Source organism: Talpa occidentalis, unplaced genomic scaffold (assembly GCF_014898055.3).
Source record: "Talpa occidentalis isolate TD23 unplaced genomic scaffold, MPIMG_talOcc4v2.1 talOcc4.14, whole genome shotgun sequence".
Lineage (NCBI taxonomy): Eukaryota > Metazoa > Chordata > Mammalia > Eulipotyphla > Talpidae > Talpa > Talpa occidentalis.
The window spans coordinates 48812906-48831674 of NW_023601433.1; the positions used below are offsets into that span (position 1 = coordinate 48812906).

Genomic DNA, 18769 nt, shown 5'->3' on the forward strand with positions numbered 1-18769 from the left:
AAACACCCTATTTACAATTGCATCAAGATTTAAGTGCCTATGAGCAAACTTAAGCAGGTGAAAGACATATATGACAAAACCACAAGACATTATTTTTAAAAAAAAAAAAAATTATTTATTTATTTATTTATTTATACAAGCCCTGGGTACAATCAGAAGCACGGGAGGGTGAGAGAATTCACCAGAGCCAGAGTGGAGAGCAGAACAGGCAGACTGACAAAGTACACTGCTGAGAGGAGCAGTGGGCGCCAGGAGAGGTCTATGCATCATGTGGGACCCTCGCCCAGTGGCTGGGGATTGAACTGGCATTGCAGAGGCTGCGGGCAGCTTCGCAAGCCAGCGCTCAACTGCTGCGCCACCGGGGAGGCCCAATACATTATTAAAAGAAATAGAAATTACAAAAATATGGAAAGTTATTCCCTGCTCACATTTGGAAGCACTGACATTGTTAAAATGACCACCTTACCCAAAGCAATATACAGATGCAATATAATCCATATCAAAATTCCATTGGCATTCTTCAAAGAAATACAAAAAAAGTGATTGAAATTTATGAGGTACAAACCCCGAATAGCCAAAGCTCTACTGAAAAAAAAAGAAGGAAATGGAGGCATCAAACTCCCAGACTTCAAACTATACTACAAAGCCATAATCATCAAAACTGCATGGTATTGGAACAAGAACAGACATACAGACCAATGGAATCGAATAGAAAATCCAGAAATAAACCCACAGATTTATGGTCAACTAATCTTTGACAAAGGAGCAAAGACTATGCATTGGAGCAAAGAAAGTTTGTTCAATAAATGGTGCTGGGAAAACTGGGTCGCTACATGCAAAAGAATGAAGCTTGACCACTACCTCACACCATACACAAAAATCAACTCAAAATGGATTAAAGAACTAGACATAAGACCTGAAACCATAAAATACATAGAAGGAAATATAGGTGAAACACTACGGGATTTGCACATCAAAGACATCTTTACAGACACATCACCCAAAGCAGTGATAGTGAAGACAAAGATAAACAGCTGGGACTACATCAAATTAAAGAGCTTCTGCACAGCAAAAGAGACAATAACAAAAACAAAGAGAAACCCCACCAACTGGGAGAACATTTTTGCACCCAACACTAATGATAAAGGACTGATCACAAAAATCTGCAAAGAGCTGATGAGACTCAGCAACAACAAAGAAAATAATCCAGTCAAAAAATGGGCAGAAGAGCTAAAAAGAAACTTCTCTGAAGAGGAAATGCAAATGGCCAACAGACATATGAAAAAATGTTCAACATCACTTGTAATCAGGGAAATGCAAATCAAAACTACCATGAGATACCATCTCACACCAGTGAGAATGGCACATATTAAAAAAACTAGCAACAACAAATGTTGGCGAGGGTGTGGAGAAAAAGGAACTCTTGTGCACTGTTGGTGGGAGTGCAAACTGGTCCAACCACTATGGAGAGCTGTGTGGAGATTTCTGGACCTACTAAACATAGAGCTTCCATATGATCCAGCAATTCCACTCCTAGGTATTTACCCAAAGGACACAGAAACATCAATTCCAAAGAGCACCTGCACCCCTATGTTTATAGCAGCACTGTTTACAATAGCTAAGCTTTGGAAACAACCCAAATGCCCAAAAGTAGATGACTGGATCAAGAAGATGTGGTACATATATACCATGGAATATTACTCAGCATTCAAAAAAGATAAACACATGCAATTTGCAGCAACATGGATGGCGCTGGAAGGGATCATGCTCAGTGAAATAAGCCAAAAAGAAAAAGAAAAATACCGGATGGTCTCACTCATAGCAGGAATCTAGAAAACTTAAATAAGGGACCAGGAAAATGAATATAAGAAAGTGAAAATCAAAATCAACAAAAAACTATGAACCAGAGACACTTTTTGGGGGGTGGGGGGCGGGAGGGGAAGGATTGGGGTCAGAATGGGGCATTTGCAATTGTATGGGGGAATATAAAAATAAAATTTAAGATTAAAAAAAAAAAAAGAAATTTATGAGGTACAACAAAACATCCTAAATAGTTGAAGCAATCACTGCAAAGAAGAATTAATGTATCATGCTCTCAGACCTCAACTACAATGCAAAGCTTCAGTATTCAAAATAGCACAGTATTGGAATAAAAGGAGATGCACATTCACTGGTATAGAATTAAGAGCAAGAAATTCATAGTTTATCTAAAACACAAATAATCTATGACAAAGAAGCCAAGAGTATACAATGGAAAAATGAGAGTTTCTTCAAATATATTGCAGGGAAAACTAGACAGCCACATGTAAAAGAAGGAAACTAGATCACTATTTCAAGTCATTCACAATAATCAACTAAAAAATCGATTAAAAGCTTGGATGTAAGACCTGAAATGATGAAATGCATATAAGAAAATGGGCATCGCCCATTTTGTGACACTGCCCTCAACACTATCATTGGGATTTAACACCAACAGCAAGGGAAACAATAGCAAAAGTAAACGATGAGAATATTAAATGACTACATTTAAAAAGCCACAAAAATTATTCTAAGCTCGTAGAGACTTCATAGTGTTACATATAATTTTTACCTTCTTTATTAAAGGGTGAAAAATTTATCACTTTTGTTGGAAATTTTCGCAGTGTAGTGTGTCTGTTAAATGCATCTTGTTGCTGTGTAACTATATTCTTGGGTTTGCTGAAATCCAAACCTAATATTCAATTGAAAAATAAAAAATACATTAAGTGCATGAATATTCACACACTCCTCCCCAAGCCCTATGTATTTGTTTTTATTCACACATCGATAATGTTCCATTCACATACTTTATTGTGTGGCCTTTTGTCTATTAATCTCGTTTCTATAAAACTTTTACATTTTTTCTTCTTTGTCTTTAATCTGATTTCCTTGATAGCATCTTCCATTTTTTAATTATTAAGATATACTCAGTACGCAAAATAACTGCACATATTCAATGTATACATTTTGATGAGTTTGAACATATGAATACACCTTTGATACCATCACCACAGTCAAGGTAATAAACATATCCATCACCTCTAAAAGATTCCTTGTCTTCTAGCTTGTGTGTGGATGGTAAGAATAGTTAGTACAAACTTTTCCCTCTTGACAATTCCCCTTCTTGTCGTATTTATACACTAGTATTTCTGCTTTTGCAAATACACAACTATGTCTTTTCTAGATCACAAAAGAAACGGAGTAAATAAGTATCTGAAATACTTCCATAAGCATATTTGAAAGTCTCAATAGCATTAAATGTTTATGCATCACTTTCACAAATGAGTTCTCAGACTTGTAATATGCAGTGGTTTTCCATTCATAATAACTGCAAGAATTCAACAAATTAGGATGGATTCTCTCAAGAAATTTTTATCATGTTGTAATAGCATATAGACACTGTGGTCATTACAGATCCAAATATGAAGAAATCCCAGAGAAGATAAATAAACCACAAATAGACATGAAATAATCTTACCAGTATGGCTCTTTGATTGTGTCTTCATTTCCTCAAATGCTATAACTCTACCACTCACACCAACAATGTCTTCCCTATCCGGGTCTATATAAAAATAAAGCAAAAACATTTTCAAAACACCTTTTTAAGGTAAATATTAGATTTCCTAAAATTTACTAAAATCTGCTTCCCTTGGTGTGTCGCTACTCTAATGCTGCTTCTGTAAGGGCCTAACTTGAGCATGCACACAGCGTCCTCTGAGATCAGTGTTTCTAACATGGCCCTGTCTGAATATTGCTTTCTTCTTTCCTGTTGTAACCTATATTTTTTTGATATCAGCACAAAGATCAAAGCAATATGTTTTGAACATTCGCCAGTCCTATTCTATTGTATAACCTCCAAACCACAAAGCATAACTGAAGGGGGGATTAGTAACTAAGGAAATAACTACCTGCTGAATTCCTCCTCTTACCATCTTCATAAACTAGCATTTCTGCTTTGGCAAATACAGCACTGAATATTTTCTAGCCCAAAAGGAAAGTGAGTAGAGTGGCATGTGAAGTATTTCCATCAAGCATATCCCAACATATCTGGAACACTGGGTGTGTATGAATTATTTTCTTGGATGAGTTTTCAAACTTAGAAAATATGTCTGTTTTTCCACTGATAATATCTGTAAGAGTTCAACCAATTATAGGAGGGAATTTTGCACTTGATCTTAGCCAAAAGGCCGAGAAGCGATATATAGGAGGGAATTTTGAAGGCTTTTCCAAACACATTCTAGTAGTCTATAAGCACTGCAATCATGAAAGATCCAAACATAAAGAAACCACAAAGTAGATAAATAAGCCAATAGTAATTATGAAATATTCCTGTTCTTACCATGACGACTCTTCGATTGTATCCTGATTTCCTCCTGTGTGGCACCTGTTTCAATAATACCTGGGAGGTATTCTGTATTAGCCTCTAGAAAAAAAATTCAGAACACTAATGTAAGGTAAATATTGACATTTATGTTTGCACATGCACACATGGTTGTGTGTGCACTATTATTTCTCCTCTATAATAGAATTATAATAAAAGTTGTGGTTTGCAGAAACATGCTGCCATAACCCAAAAGTGCCATTAGCAATCAGAAAAAGTTTGTTATATTGTGACCAGAGAAATTTAGTGATCTGGCTAATGTGATATATCCAGGCATTGTCAAAATCAATTCATAAAACGATTCTTCGTACCTTAACTAGGGCCACTAGAAAATATGAAGTGTTCTCGAGAGTGATACCATGTGAGGTAATTTGGGGCCATCAGTTTTTCCCTTTCTCTTTTAAGGAATTTCTCCTTATTTTCGTTTCCTCAACATTATTATTATGATGGGCCTGGTTATAGGTTTTATTTTTGTGTTCTACTTATATTTCCTTATCTTGGTAGTAGAGACTTAGAAACTTCACTACGTGTTTTCAAAATATCCATCCCTCTTTCTTCATATAGTTTTATTGTTCTCTTCATCTCTCTGCTCTCGTTCTAGTATTTCCATTACCTTAAGTTGCCAGGTGTTACTTCAGACTCAGCAAGCATTCTCTTGAACCCCCCTCCCCAGTGAATTTTTAATTTCACTTCTTTACCCCTCAACTCTAGAATTTGCATTGTGATCTTTAATATTATTAACTATGTTAATATTTTTGTGACTATAGGATATTTTTGTAACTATGTTACAGAAAACTGTTAATACTGTAACTATGTTAATTTTTCAGTTACATTTTGTAACTATGTTAATATTGTCTATTGTACCCTTCATAACTTTCAATTCCTTGAGCATGGTGTCCTTTTGTTCTTTGAAAATATTTATAATAATGACTTTGTTACATTGTTCACCCAGACATCAGAATCCCTGTATTTGTTTTTAAGCTCAGTCACAATTTACTTTTCCTGTCTTTACTTTTCTTTTCTTTTTGTCTTTTTGCAAGTAACTGGATGGTTTAAATAATGCATTATAGCAACTCTGTATACTAATTTCTGTTTCCCCTTTCAGAAGATTATTGAAATTATACTTTTTTGTTTTGTATTTATTGATTGTTTTATTTATTTAGTCATACACCCATTCACTAGTCAGTTTTTTTACATAATTATTTTTATGTAATTTTTTATGTAATTTTTTTATTTTTTGCATAATTATTTTTAGTGAGTTACTACTTAAATGTTACTAAAATCTGCTTTTTGATGAATGAAACTTCTCATGTTGATCCTAACAGGACATATCCTTAGCCTTGCACATAGTTGCCCTTGGATAGCCAGTAGCTCTAATAGGACTCAGTTTAAATGTCTCTTTCCTCAGTTAAGCTGTGCTCTTCTTTTGTTATTATAGCAAAGATAGAAAAGAGGACTGTCTGACATTTAGCCCAGTCCTATACTGTTGCATGATCACTAAACTAATGTATAATTAAGAATTAATGATATTACATGTTTGCTTACCATTTTCATCAGAAAGAAATGATAAACACAGAAATAATCATTATATTCCTTTTCTTATCACACTGCAACTAGCATTACTGAATACAAAGTATAAGAAATACTCTCTATCCAGGTTAGAAACAGAATGTGAATAGAATGCAATTGGCTATTTGTGTACCAATCATATTCTAAGTTTACTATAAGATTGGTGTTTGTGCATCAATATTTAGATGGATGCTTGATAAAATTCAAAATAGATATACTTTTGCATTCATACTTAGTACAAGCATTCAACTATTTAAAGTGACTTTGTACGACCTTTTGCCCAAATCATAGTAAATTAAAGACACAGTTGTTATAAAACATCCATACTTAAACCCCTTAAAGAGAAATAAATGTGCTATATTAGACTTGTAATATCATCGTTTTACCTGCAATCTTCAGTGGTAGGGTCTTGGGTTGACCCTTTTCATCTGTTCTTCTAGTTGCACCTGTTAAGTGTTCTACACTAATTCCTACAAAGACATTTCAAATACACTTTAAAAAATTTATAGTTTATTTATTTATATACATCTTTGTTAACTTTTCGATAGTGTCTGAGTCCTCCCCTCAAGTGTAGTCCCTGTAGTTCTCCAAACTATTGTCTGCATAATCCATCACCAAATATTCCCTTGTATTTTTCTCTCCCCTGTTTTGACTCCTCTCCCTTTCCCTTCCCTGTTATATGCCTCAGCTAATACGATTATGGTCAGCTAATAAGGTATGTCATTTTTTACTGACATTTTGTTCTGTCAAATATAATTTGTCTGGAAATTGTTGCCATAAGAACATTTGTGTATGTGTATGTGTTTTTGCATGTATGTATATAGGTTTAACTTAACTGCATGTTATAATTAAGATTATTTTTAATGAAATATTTGTATGGAAGGATAACAAAAACTTAAAATGGGAACAGAATGGTAACATAAGCCATATTATCTTAACAGGTAGAGATGTTTAGTTTTATGGCTAAAAACTAATATCCACTTACCTTCCTATATGCCAACAATGAGCTACAAGAAGAAGAAATTAAGAGAGCCATTCCATTTACAGTTTCACCAAGAAACATTAAATATCTTGGGATAAGAAAAGGGAGCTTAGTGGGGAAGAGCACAATGGACTATGGGTACTTTGGTGATGGGAGAGCTTCGAAGGCCACACCTAAGGGGAGAAATCCTAAACTGCCAAAATATTAACAAGAATGTAAAACAATGGCACTTCATTAGAGATATTTTTTAAAAAGAATATTACTAAGCCTAGATAGTTTTGGATGCTTAAGTATTTTGTAGATGAGTTCTTGAGTTTATAATACATAACTGTTTTTCATTCATAATAACTGCAAGAGTCTAAGGGAGGACATTTATGAGATTTTTGTGATCATGTTTTAGTAGCACTTAGGCACTGTGATCATTAAAGATCCAAACATAAAGAATCCCAGAGAAGATAAAGCCCAAATAGACATGAAATCTTCTTCTTCTTACCAAGATGACTCTTTGACTGTATCTTGCTGTCCCTACGTATAGCACCTCTCCCAATAGGACCCATGAAGTGTTCTGTATCAGCCTCTATAAAAACATTTTCAATATATGCTTGTAAGGTAAATATTAATATTCATGTTTGTGCACGTGTGTGCTGTAGTACTTCTCCTCTAAGTAAAATGATATATTTTATAAAGGATATGATGCAAAGCAAGGAATGCAGAAACATGCCACCTTAATTTGAAAGCAGCATTAGCAATTGGACTAAGAGTGATTATGCCAAAGTAACATACGCAGGGGCCTCTGGTGGTGCAGGGGTTAAAGTCAGCACTATCAAGCTATGGCCAGCCACCACAGCTTGAGTTCAATGCCCGACCAGGGGAGTTAACCCACAAGGCACAGAAGACCTCTCCTCTCACCCACTGCTCCCCTCAGCAGTGTATTTCAGTCAACCCACCTGTTCTGCTCCACACACTGTCTCTGGGGAATCATCTCACTCCCTCCCTGCACCTTTGGCCTACACCACAGTTTTTTTATGCATAAATAAATGAAAATAATTTTTTTAAAAAAGTGCATATCCAGATGCAAAACCTGATGCGAAACCTGATCCCTCATCATTTACTAGTTCCTTTCCCGTATATGAAGACTTTTGTAAAATTGAATCACATTGGGGATTTTAACTGAATAATAAAAATTTCATTGGAACATTAAATGCACACTTATTTGTTATACATATCTCAGTGGAAAGGATACAACATTTTTTTTCCAGGCCAAGTTGCGAACTTTCTTCAACATAGTCACAAAATATAACCATGAGACAGAAGTTCTTTGATTTGCATGGGAAAATTGTTATCCACCTTTGGATTATGTAACCGTCAACCCAGGAGGCCATAGTGGTAGAAACATATAGCAGTAAGTTGATGAGTTCAGATAATGTTCCCTCCCAACATACTATTTAGCATGTAAACGTTCTAGCTGGGTCAAAGGAAATGACCATTTGTGATAACATTAGCATTTGTTTTGCATCCCTTTCTATAATAGTCTTTATGTGATTTTCACTTTTTGCTTATTTTAGAAACAATTCCCTAGGTCCACTTATAGAAAAAAGAAAAATCAGATTATTTTAAATGGATTGCATATTGCTAAGGAGTGATTAGAACTGGTGACTTTTGGTCAGCTGTTGATGAAGTTTTGTGGGCAAAATATTGGCTCTAATACAGCATGTAACCAAATTTGGAAACCTTGTATGATCTATTGATAGAAAACATAGATTGGAATTCTTGCTTTGGAGAAATGTCTGAGCCAATGAATATTTAAAGTTTGCACTACCACTTTGGCAATACAGATATACCATCACTACAATTGAAACAAAGGCACAGAAAAGATGGGGCTTCATAACCTAAACCAAAGATATATTCTATGGGCAGAACAAGTGTTCTGCAATTAATTACCAACATTTGTGTAAGTAAAATGAGCTATAGCAACAAATAACTGGGAAACATCACAGACATTCTTTAGCCCTCTGGTCTTTTTCCAACAGAGAATTCAAAAAACTGAATCATATGAACTGAGAAAGAAAAAGATCCTTAGATAAATAAGGAGACATTAAGAAAAGTTTTTTATAAGCATAGTGTCTTATTTATATGTATTTTACATCATTGTTCATTTTTAAACAATGTTTGCTTCCCCCCACTCCTCAGGTGTAGTCTCCATAGAATGTCCTTCACCAATGCATCCGTGCACCATCACCTCAGTCCCCTGTGCTCCTTCCTCCCTCCCTCTGATCCCTCTCCTTCCTCCTCCCCTGCAGGATATCTCTGGCTTATAATTGCCTGTTTGTTTTTGTTTTGTTTTGTTGTGTCGTATATTGTTATTATTTTTTTACACTGATATCTTATTTGGTTCCCCTATATTCCTCCTATAAGTGAAACCATCCAGTATTTTTCTTTTTCCTTCTGACTTATTTCACTGACCATTATTCCTTCTAGCTCCATCCATGCTGCTGTGAATGGCATGAGTTTATCTTTTTTGAATGCTAAGTAATATTCCATGGTGTATATGTACCACATCTTATTGATCCAGTCATCTATTTTTGGGCATTTGGGTTGTTTCCAGGTTTTATTTATTGTAAGCAGTGCTATAATAAACATAGGGGTACAGATATTCTTTTGAATCAATGTTTTTGTGTCCTCTGGGTAGATTCCTAGGAGTGGAATTACTTGGTCATATGGTAACTCCATTGTTAGTAGACTGAGGAACCTCCAGACAGCTTTCCACAATGTTTGGACCAGTTTGCACTCCCACCAGCAATGTAGGAGAGTTCCTTTTTCACCACATCCTCGCCAACACTTCTTGTTGCTTATTTTTTTGATATGTGCCATTCTCACTGGTATAAGGTGGTCTCTCATTGTGGTTTAACTGTTTTAAACATTAAAAGCATGAAAGGACTGTGGGGAGTAATTTATAATCAAGAAAGTGTGGAACTTTTCATTCCCATTACTTACTATACCAATCATTTTCAAAATTATCCTGCTTAATATTTTTGCAGCTATTAAAACAACATATACTTTATAAATTTTTTATATCTAATTAATGATGGTTAGTAATATACTCATAGAACTGTGTATAATCATTGCAATCAATTTTAGAATCTTTTTCAGATTTACTTTGATTCAATTCCAGTGATATATAGAAATGTCAAACCTGGAGTTTTATTCACTCTTCCCCATTTTTGTGCTGCTGTGTTACGTGCTACATGTATAAATATCAAAAACATTGTAAAAAAATGCCACTCATTTCTTTGTGAAGCTGTATAGTTTTTTAAAAATCTGAGAAGAAAGAAGAACAAAATTAATGCTGTTTGTTGTGTTAGTCTTCTTACTCACAATCTTTGGATCATTAATTCCCATGGATTCAAGTTATCATTTTGTATTGTTTTCTTCTTCCAATTCATTCTTGCTCCCACCCTTTCCTTTGTGCAGCTCTGTGAAATGTATTATTATTCTGTATATTGATAATTTTATATCTATTGCTTCACAGAATTTCCTTTCGATAAACTGAGAGATCGAAAGAGAAATATGCATCTGTATGGGTTTTTGAAATCATAGAACTAACACTGGCTATGATTTTGGGTAGTTTTCTTTTGCTTAATTTCCATTTCATTTTTTATTCTTTTACGGATTAAATTACTCCATGAGATCACCTGCCTTCAGCCAGAACTCTCCTTAGTGTTTCTTGTAATGTGGCTCTACTGGCAATGATTTCTCCCAATTTTTATTTGTTCAGAAATCTATTTATATTGTCTTTATTTTTTTGTAGAATAGCTTGCCTGATATAAGATTTCTGCTTGACAATTTTTCTCCCAGGGCGGTGAATATGTCAACCCACTGCCTCCACACTGTCTGTTCATCGTAGCAGGGAGCACTTTTTCATGACCAGTGGTTTTTTTCTTCTTGGTATTTTCAAAATTATCTCCTTGCCTTTGTTTTCTCAACATATTTTTCAATGATGGGTCTGATAGTGGATTGTTTTTGTACTTCTATTTAGACTTCCTTTTGCTTGAGAGCATAGTCAAGTTGATTTTACTGAAGAGTTTTCAAATTATTCATCCATCTTTCTTTAACTGTTTCTATTGTTCTGTTCGCTTTGCTTTCCTAGTGTTCCCATTACTTTATGTTTGCTGAGTATTTCTTCAGATCTTACATCTTCTCTTGAAAACTTCCAGGGAATTTTTTGTTTTAATTTTGACTTCAAAATCTAAATATTTTTCTTTATATTAGTATTTTTATCTGTTAGTTTTATCTAATGTATCTATTGTATAATTTTTCTTTAAGTATGAGATACTTTGTTCTTTGAACATTGTTATAATAATTACTTAGTAAGCATTGTCTGCCTATACCCATATCAGGGTGTCACAAGCAGTTTCTGTTGCCTAATTTTTCCTGAATATCACTTACTATTTACTTTTTTTAAATTTTTTTGCCACTTTGCTAAATAACTGGATATTCTAGATAATGTATTAAATTACTCTGCATTTTGATTTCGCTTCCTGGGGTTGTTGATTAGCGTCCTCTTTTGCTTTGACATTTCCTGTTGACTTTCTATTTATTTTCTTACTTATTTAGGTGCTGAGTAGTAGATCCATCACATACCACATTGTAGACACTTGGAGTATTTTACTAAAAATCTCTTCTCCAGATGAGCGAAGCTTTTTTTTTTTTTTTAAGATTTATTTAGTTATGCATACAAGAGTTGGGGTACAGGCAAGAGGTGTGGGAGTGAGAGGATTCACCAGAGACAGAGTGGGGAGCAGAATAGGCAGGTCAACTGAAATACACTGCTGAGGGGGGCAACAGGCGAGACAGGAGAGGTCTGCTGCGCCATGTGGATTAGCTCTCTGGCCAGCCAGGGATCGAACCTATGCTGCAGAGAATGCAGACAGCTTCACAGTGCTGTGCTTAACCCCTTGTACCACCAGGGAGGCCCACGGAGCTTCTCATATTGTTTCTGTGAGAGCGTATCCTTGGCCATGTATACAGCTGAACTTAGATATAAGTGGCTCTAATAGGGAACTGTTTTTATATCTCTATCCTCTTTCCTCTATTTAGTTGTGTTCTTTCCGAATCACCGCAAAGATCAAAAACAGGTATATAGAACATTTACCACAGGTGTATTCTGTTGAACAATATCTGAACAACAAAGCATAACTAAAGAATTCTACTAGTTGTAAGTGAGATATTAAAAACACCTGACATTTTCATCATGGAAAGAGAAATGATAAACAGGGGACTAGCCATGATATTTCATTTCTTATCTCATCTACCAGCTAGCATTTCTGCTTTTGCAACTCTGAAAAATAAAATTTTATGTAGTCAAGAAAATGAAAGTTAGTAGAATATAATTAGTTATTAGTCATACTCTCAGTTTACCATAGCATTGGTTTTAATGATCACATTTTAATGAATGAGCATTAAAACTTAAACTATGTAGCTACTTTTGCTACATTACAGCAGTAACAGCTAATTAAAGAGGGATATCATATAGTATAGTATAGATATTTTTACCCATATAGATATGGGTATAGATATAGGATTTAGTATAGATATTTTTGCTATAAAATATCCCTACTTAATTAAGCTCCTTAGAAGTTAAATAAGCTTGATATATTTGATTAGTAATATCATTATTTTACCTGGGATCTTAGTTGGTTTTGTCTTCAGTTGTCCCTTTGTATCTGTTCTTCTAATTGCATCTGTCAAGTGTTCTACATTGCTCCCTATAGACATAGAGAGATTTCAAAAACACTTTGTATGGAAACTATTACCATTTGAGTGTATGTTTGTGAGTGCATGTTTGTCTTTAGGATTAAATTAAATAGCATTTGTTCTTATAGAAGAATGTTTATAATGATATATTTATATTGCATAATCATAGAACCTTCAGATGGGAACAGATGGAGGATTTATATAAATATATTGAGGAGTGTAGACGTTTATAGTATAAAAACTTATAGGGAATGACAAATTTTATATACAACCACATGCTGAATAATAATCAGTGCTATCCAGTGCTCTCTTATGTGATTCAAATTACCCCAGAAAAATATAATACAAAAAAAATAACTTCCAGGCTTACATTAAAATGAAAACATATTTGTTGATAAATTGAATCTGCAAAACCAAACTTGATGAATTCTTAGCAGAATAAGTACAAAGATATTCACAAGACAGACCCATCACAGTGAAGGGAGTGGATCCTAAATTTGACTTCTAACTTAAAATTTCCGTTTCTCTGCCTTTGTTCCTGTGGATTCCAGCTAGCATGTTATCATTTTCTTACTCAAACACGTAACTCCCACACATCACCTGTGTGCTGTTACTGTGGAATACATGACTTTTCCAATTTCACTGACCCAACAATATCAGCATGGATATTGTTAAAAATAATTACTACTTAAATCAATAACGTGAGGGGACAAAACATGCTTTCATATTGCTGATTGGACATTAGCCATGTCCTTAGATTGAGGATTCAAATAACAGTCTGTGGTTATTTGCTTCAATTTGAAGAACTAAGTTAATGTATTTCTGGTGAGTCAAGTCTGTTAGCAAAGAGCTGCCATAATTTTTATTTATTTGAGCATCCCTTTCTCTCACTTTCATTTTGAAAATAGTTTTTCTAGCTATATTATTCTTGGTGTGCCAGTTTTTTTCTTTCAGCGTCTTGAATCTGCCATCTCTGTGACTTCTGAACACAACAGCTTCCCATTTTAAGTCAGGTGTTCAGTTTACCTTACTGCTTTTAATTTACATGATGACTTCTGTCCCTCGTTCAACATTTCCTCTGTCCTTGCCCTCATCACATTCACTATGATAGGTCTTGTTGTAGATATCATGGTACTTACTATGTAAAGATTTTGGTAAGTTCGGCTTGGGCATGTTCATATTTTTCAGCAAGTATGTTTCAATATTTTTAGCAACTGTTTCCTCAAAGAATTTTTTTCTGCCCTTTTAATTGTCTGTTCCACTTAAATTTTCCCCATTACTTTTAGGTATAGAGACACTTTTTCTGATCTTTCAAAGGGACTCTTGACACCCAAAAAGTTATTTACTTCTGCATTACCCATATACTTCTTGTATTTTCAACTGCGGATTTTTCATTATGAGGGAGAGAAAAATTCTCTATGTATTTTTGACATTTCCTATTTGATGTGATATTGACATTAATCTTCCTTTCCTGTTTAACCACAATTTTCTTCAACATTTGAACATAACTCTTTTTATAGGGTCCTACAAATGTAATCATTAGAATACTTTGTTCTTTTTTGAATCCTGTGGATGCCTACAAATTTACTATTTCTATGCATGTGTCAAGATTCTTCCTTTTGGTGACTGGGAAGGTGTGAGGGAAAAACCCTTTAGAGAAAATATTTCAGCACATATGGATACCAAGTTTCCCTCATCTTTGTAAGCTTGTTGTTGTTTACCTGATTATTTATTTGGTGACTAGGCTGTACTATTTCCTATTTATGAATTCTCCATCTCTACAACATGTAACATCCAATGTTACTAAGGGCGTAGACTTATAGGAAGCAATTTATGAAGAATCTTCTAATCATGTTCTAATAGCCTATAGGTATTGGGGTTTTTAACAACTTAGAAAAACCCAAGAGAAGTTAGAAAGAATGATTGAACAGAAAAGGAAGAGTCTTGTTCTTACCAGGATGAATTCTTGATTGTGACTTGGTTTCCTCTTTTTTTGAATCTTTTCCAATAATATCTGTGAAGGTTTCTTTATCAGCTTTTTTTATTACACCTCTTCCAGTATCATCTGTGATGCTTTTTGTGTGAGCCTTCTTTATTGCACCTCTTCCAGTATCATCTGTGAAGCTTTTTGTATCTGTCTCTATTAAAACAAAGAGTTTCAAAACACTCTTGTAAGGTAAATATTAACATATGTGTATTAGCACATGTGTGTGATATTGTTCCTCCTCTTATTAGAATGTGTATTAATTATGGGAGAATTATAATAAAAGACATGGATTGCAGAAATATAGTATCTTCATTTGTAAATTACTTTAGCAATCAGAACAAGGCCATTATATTGAGGATTTGAACAGTTTAGTGATTTGACCAAAGTGACATATCTGATAGTGCCAAATCAATACACAATCTGATTCCTCATAATTCCTTTCCCATAAAATCTGAGGCTTTTAGAAAGTTATCTCATAGTGGGGATTTGATCACAATAATAAAATTTTTTAAAAAGATTTCTTTATTTATACAAGAACTGGGGTACAGGCCAGAGGCATGGATGGTGGGAGAATTCACCTGAGACAGAGCAGGGAGCAGAACAGGCAGACTGACAGAAAACACTGCTGAGGGGAGTAGCAAGCAAGACAGGAGAGGTCTGCCGTGCCATGTGGGTATCTCCCTAGCCATCTGGGAATCGAACCCGCACTGCAGAGGCTGCAAACAGCCTCACAGCGCTGTGCTCAACCTGCTGCGCCACCGGGGAGACCCTGATCACAATAATAAAAATTTTATGTGTTCAACAAAAGTGCATGAGGTACAGATGTACCATGTGAGACAGAAATACAACTTTTTGTTCCAGACCATATTGCAAACTATGGTTTTCCTAGTCACAGCATATTATTCTGAGGCAAAAATACCATGATATATTCAGGAAAATTGTTAAATACCCCTTATAGGATATGTATCCATAAACCAAGGAGGCATTAGTGGTGGAAAAGGATAATAAGTAATTCAGGGCTGAGACAATTTTCCTTCTTTTTTTTTAAATTTTAATTTTTTTTAATTTTTTATTTAAATTTTATTTTTATATTCCCCATACAATTACAACCCCCTTATTTTTACCCCAAGCCCTCCTTTCCCCGTCCCCCACCCCCCATAGAGTGTCTCTTGTTCATAGTTATTTGTTGATTTTGATATTTTCTTTCTTATAGTTCTTTTTCCTGGTCCCTTATTTAAGTTTTCTAGATTCCTGCTATGAGTGAGACCATCCGGTATTTTTCTTTTTTCTTTCTGGCTTATTTTGCTAAGCATGATGCCTTCCAGCACCATCCATGTTGCTGCAAATGGCATGTGTTTGAGACAATTTTCCTTCTCTGGGCCAGTTTGCAATAGACCTTCTAGCTGTTTCAGAGGTTGTGTGTCATTCATAAAAGTGTGAGAACTGGTCTTTCATTCCTTTCTATCTGAGTCTTTATATGATTTTCAATTCTTAGAAGATTTTAGAAACTATTCTCTATGACAATTTGACAGAGAAAACAGAACAAAATTCATTGGAAAGTAGTATATCACAAAAGGAATGATCAGACTCATTGCCCCCTTTTTTCATATGCCTATTGGCCATTTGCATGTCCTCTTTGGAGAAGTTTCTTTTTAGATCTTCTGCCCATTTTTTTTACTGGATTATTTACTTTGTTTTTGTTGAGTCTCATCAGCTCTTTGTAGATTTTTGTGCTCAGTCCTTTATTAGTCGTGTTGTGTGCAAAAATTTTCTCCCAGTCAGAGGGGTGTCTCTTCGTTTTAGTTACTGCCTCTTTTGCTGTACAGAAGCTCTTTAATTTGATGTAGTCCCAGCTGTTTTTCTTTGCCTTCACTATCACTGCTTTGCGTGATGTGTCTTTAAAGATGTTACTGAGGTGTATGTCATGTAGTGTTTCACCTATATTTCCTTCTATATATGTTTTTGGGTCTTATGTCTAGTTCTTTAATCCATTTTGAGTTGGTTTTTGTGCATGAGACAGTCTGATGTGACCAGATGTGACGTTTTGTGGGTCAAATATTGGTTCTAGTAGATCATGAACTGACACTCAAAACATCCATGATGTAGTTATCATAGATAAGATTTCTTGCTTTGGAAAAATGACAGTCCATGAATGTTTAAAGCTTGCTGTATACCACTTCAACACATATATAAAACCAATGCATTCCAAGCAGAGGCAAAGACCAGTTAGGGTATCAATACCTAAACTAGAGAAAGAATGGATGGTTAGAACAAGTGCTCTGTAATTAATTACCAGTATTTGTGAACAAATGTAAACTATAGGAACACATTACTGGGAATGATATGTATTGCTGGCAATACATATGCCTGCTAATGTTCCCAGTAATGTGTTCCTGTAGTTTACATTCCTTCACAAATGCTGGTAATTATGTAGTAAGCCCACAAATGCTGGGCTTAGTATGCCCTCTGGTCTTTATTCAACAGATTCATTCAAAGAACTAACTGATTTGATTTGAAAAGCAAAGGATAGTTAGATAAGAATGAGAACATTAAGAATATTGCTTATGGGTAGATTGAATCAAACAATAAAACCATAAAATGCTTAAAGGGGTATAAATTTATAATCTAATAAGAGTGTCTTTTTCATCTTACACAATATCCTCCATTGCTTATCTTCTTCAAAATTACTATGCTGCTATACTTCTCTCAGTTATTAAAGCAAACATTTCTACAACTTACCCCTTATTATTGTCTAATCAATGAATATCATTAGAATATTCATAGAAAGAATATAATCACCACAATGATTATATAATCAACTTCAGATTTATATTGATTAAATTCCAATGATATAGAAAAGTCACACTATATAGTTCTAGCTGCTCTGCCTCATTTTTGTGCTACTGTTTTATATGTCACATACAAAAATACAAAAAAAAATTGTAAAAATTGTTATAGTTGTTTATGAAATGTTATACCCTCTAAGGATACTAAGAAGTAATCAGAGCAAGTAAATTTTAATAGTATTTTGTTAAATTAACCTTTTTATTCATGATCTTTTGATCTTTTCATGATTCCTGTGGACTTAAATGTCCATCTCATGTTATTTTCTTCATACGTGTCCCTGCCTTCTCCTTTGTGAAGCTCTTGTATAATATATTATCAGTCATCATTTGTAAGATGCCAAAACACAATTTTATAACAACTACTTTATAAAATTGATTTTTCAGTCAATAAGAAAACTATATAGTATATAGGGCTTTTGTAATTATGGAATTAATGTTGAACATGATTTTTGATTGCCTTGTTTTGCTTACTTTTTGCTATTATTTTATTGATTAAACTGCTCTCTGATATCACTTACTTTTAGCCAGATGAGCTACCATTTGTGTTTCTTGTAAAGTGGGTCTGCTAACAATGAATTCCCTCATTTTTTTTAATTTGCTTGGGAATCTCCTTATTTCATCCTCAGATTTGTGGGATAGTTTGCCTGATATAAGATTTTGGTTGACAGATTTTTTTTCTTTGGGATATGAAACATGCCAACCCACTGACTTTTGGCTATCATAGAAGTTAGTTCTTCATCTTAGCAGGGTACATTTTTACATAAATGGTTTTCTCTTGAAGTTATTTTCTTTTTTCTTTCTTACTCAAGATTTTTGGTATTATGAGTCTGGTTGTGGATTTTATTTATTGATTCATTTAATTTAGATTTCCTAGAGCTTGGTAGTAGAGATAAATAGATTTCCATGACATTTTAAAAATGTTTCATCAAATATTTGTACTCTTCTCTTCATTTTTATGCTCTCCTAGTACTCCCATTACCTTAATTGTCTAAGTATTTCTTCTGATCAATCAAGTTTTCTATAAGCATCTTCAGTGAATTTTTCATTTCATTTAGCTACCTTTCAACTTTAGAATTTGCATTTTGTTGTTATTTTTTATATCTATGCTGACATAGTCTATTTAGTGACATATTTTTATCATAACATATTTTCTTTGAGGATTGTCTCCGTTAGTTATTTGAGCATATTTATACATTTACTTTGTAAATATTGTCTACCTACTCCAACATCAG

General features: G+C 34.2%; 1 protein-coding gene across 1 annotated transcript in view; it reads right to left on the reverse strand.

The window, feature by feature from the left end:
* Nucleotides 1–18769, reverse strand: part of LOC119244622 (uncharacterized) — a 135837-nt gene that overhangs the window by 77164 nt on the left and 39904 nt on the right. Inside the window, exons 12-18 of the mRNA XM_037510473.2 lie at nucleotides 14659–14844; nucleotides 12632–12715; nucleotides 7444–7527; nucleotides 6355–6438; nucleotides 4358–4441; nucleotides 3497–3580; nucleotides 2591–2710 (exon numbers count right to left, since the gene is read on the reverse strand). Coding sequence (XP_037366370.2) covers nucleotides 2591–2710; nucleotides 3497–3580; nucleotides 4358–4441; nucleotides 6355–6438; nucleotides 7444–7527; nucleotides 12632–12715; nucleotides 14659–14844 — 726 coding nt within the window. The remainder of the gene's footprint in view (nucleotides 1–2590; nucleotides 2711–3496; nucleotides 3581–4357; nucleotides 4442–6354; nucleotides 6439–7443; nucleotides 7528–12631; nucleotides 12716–14658; nucleotides 14845–18769) is intronic.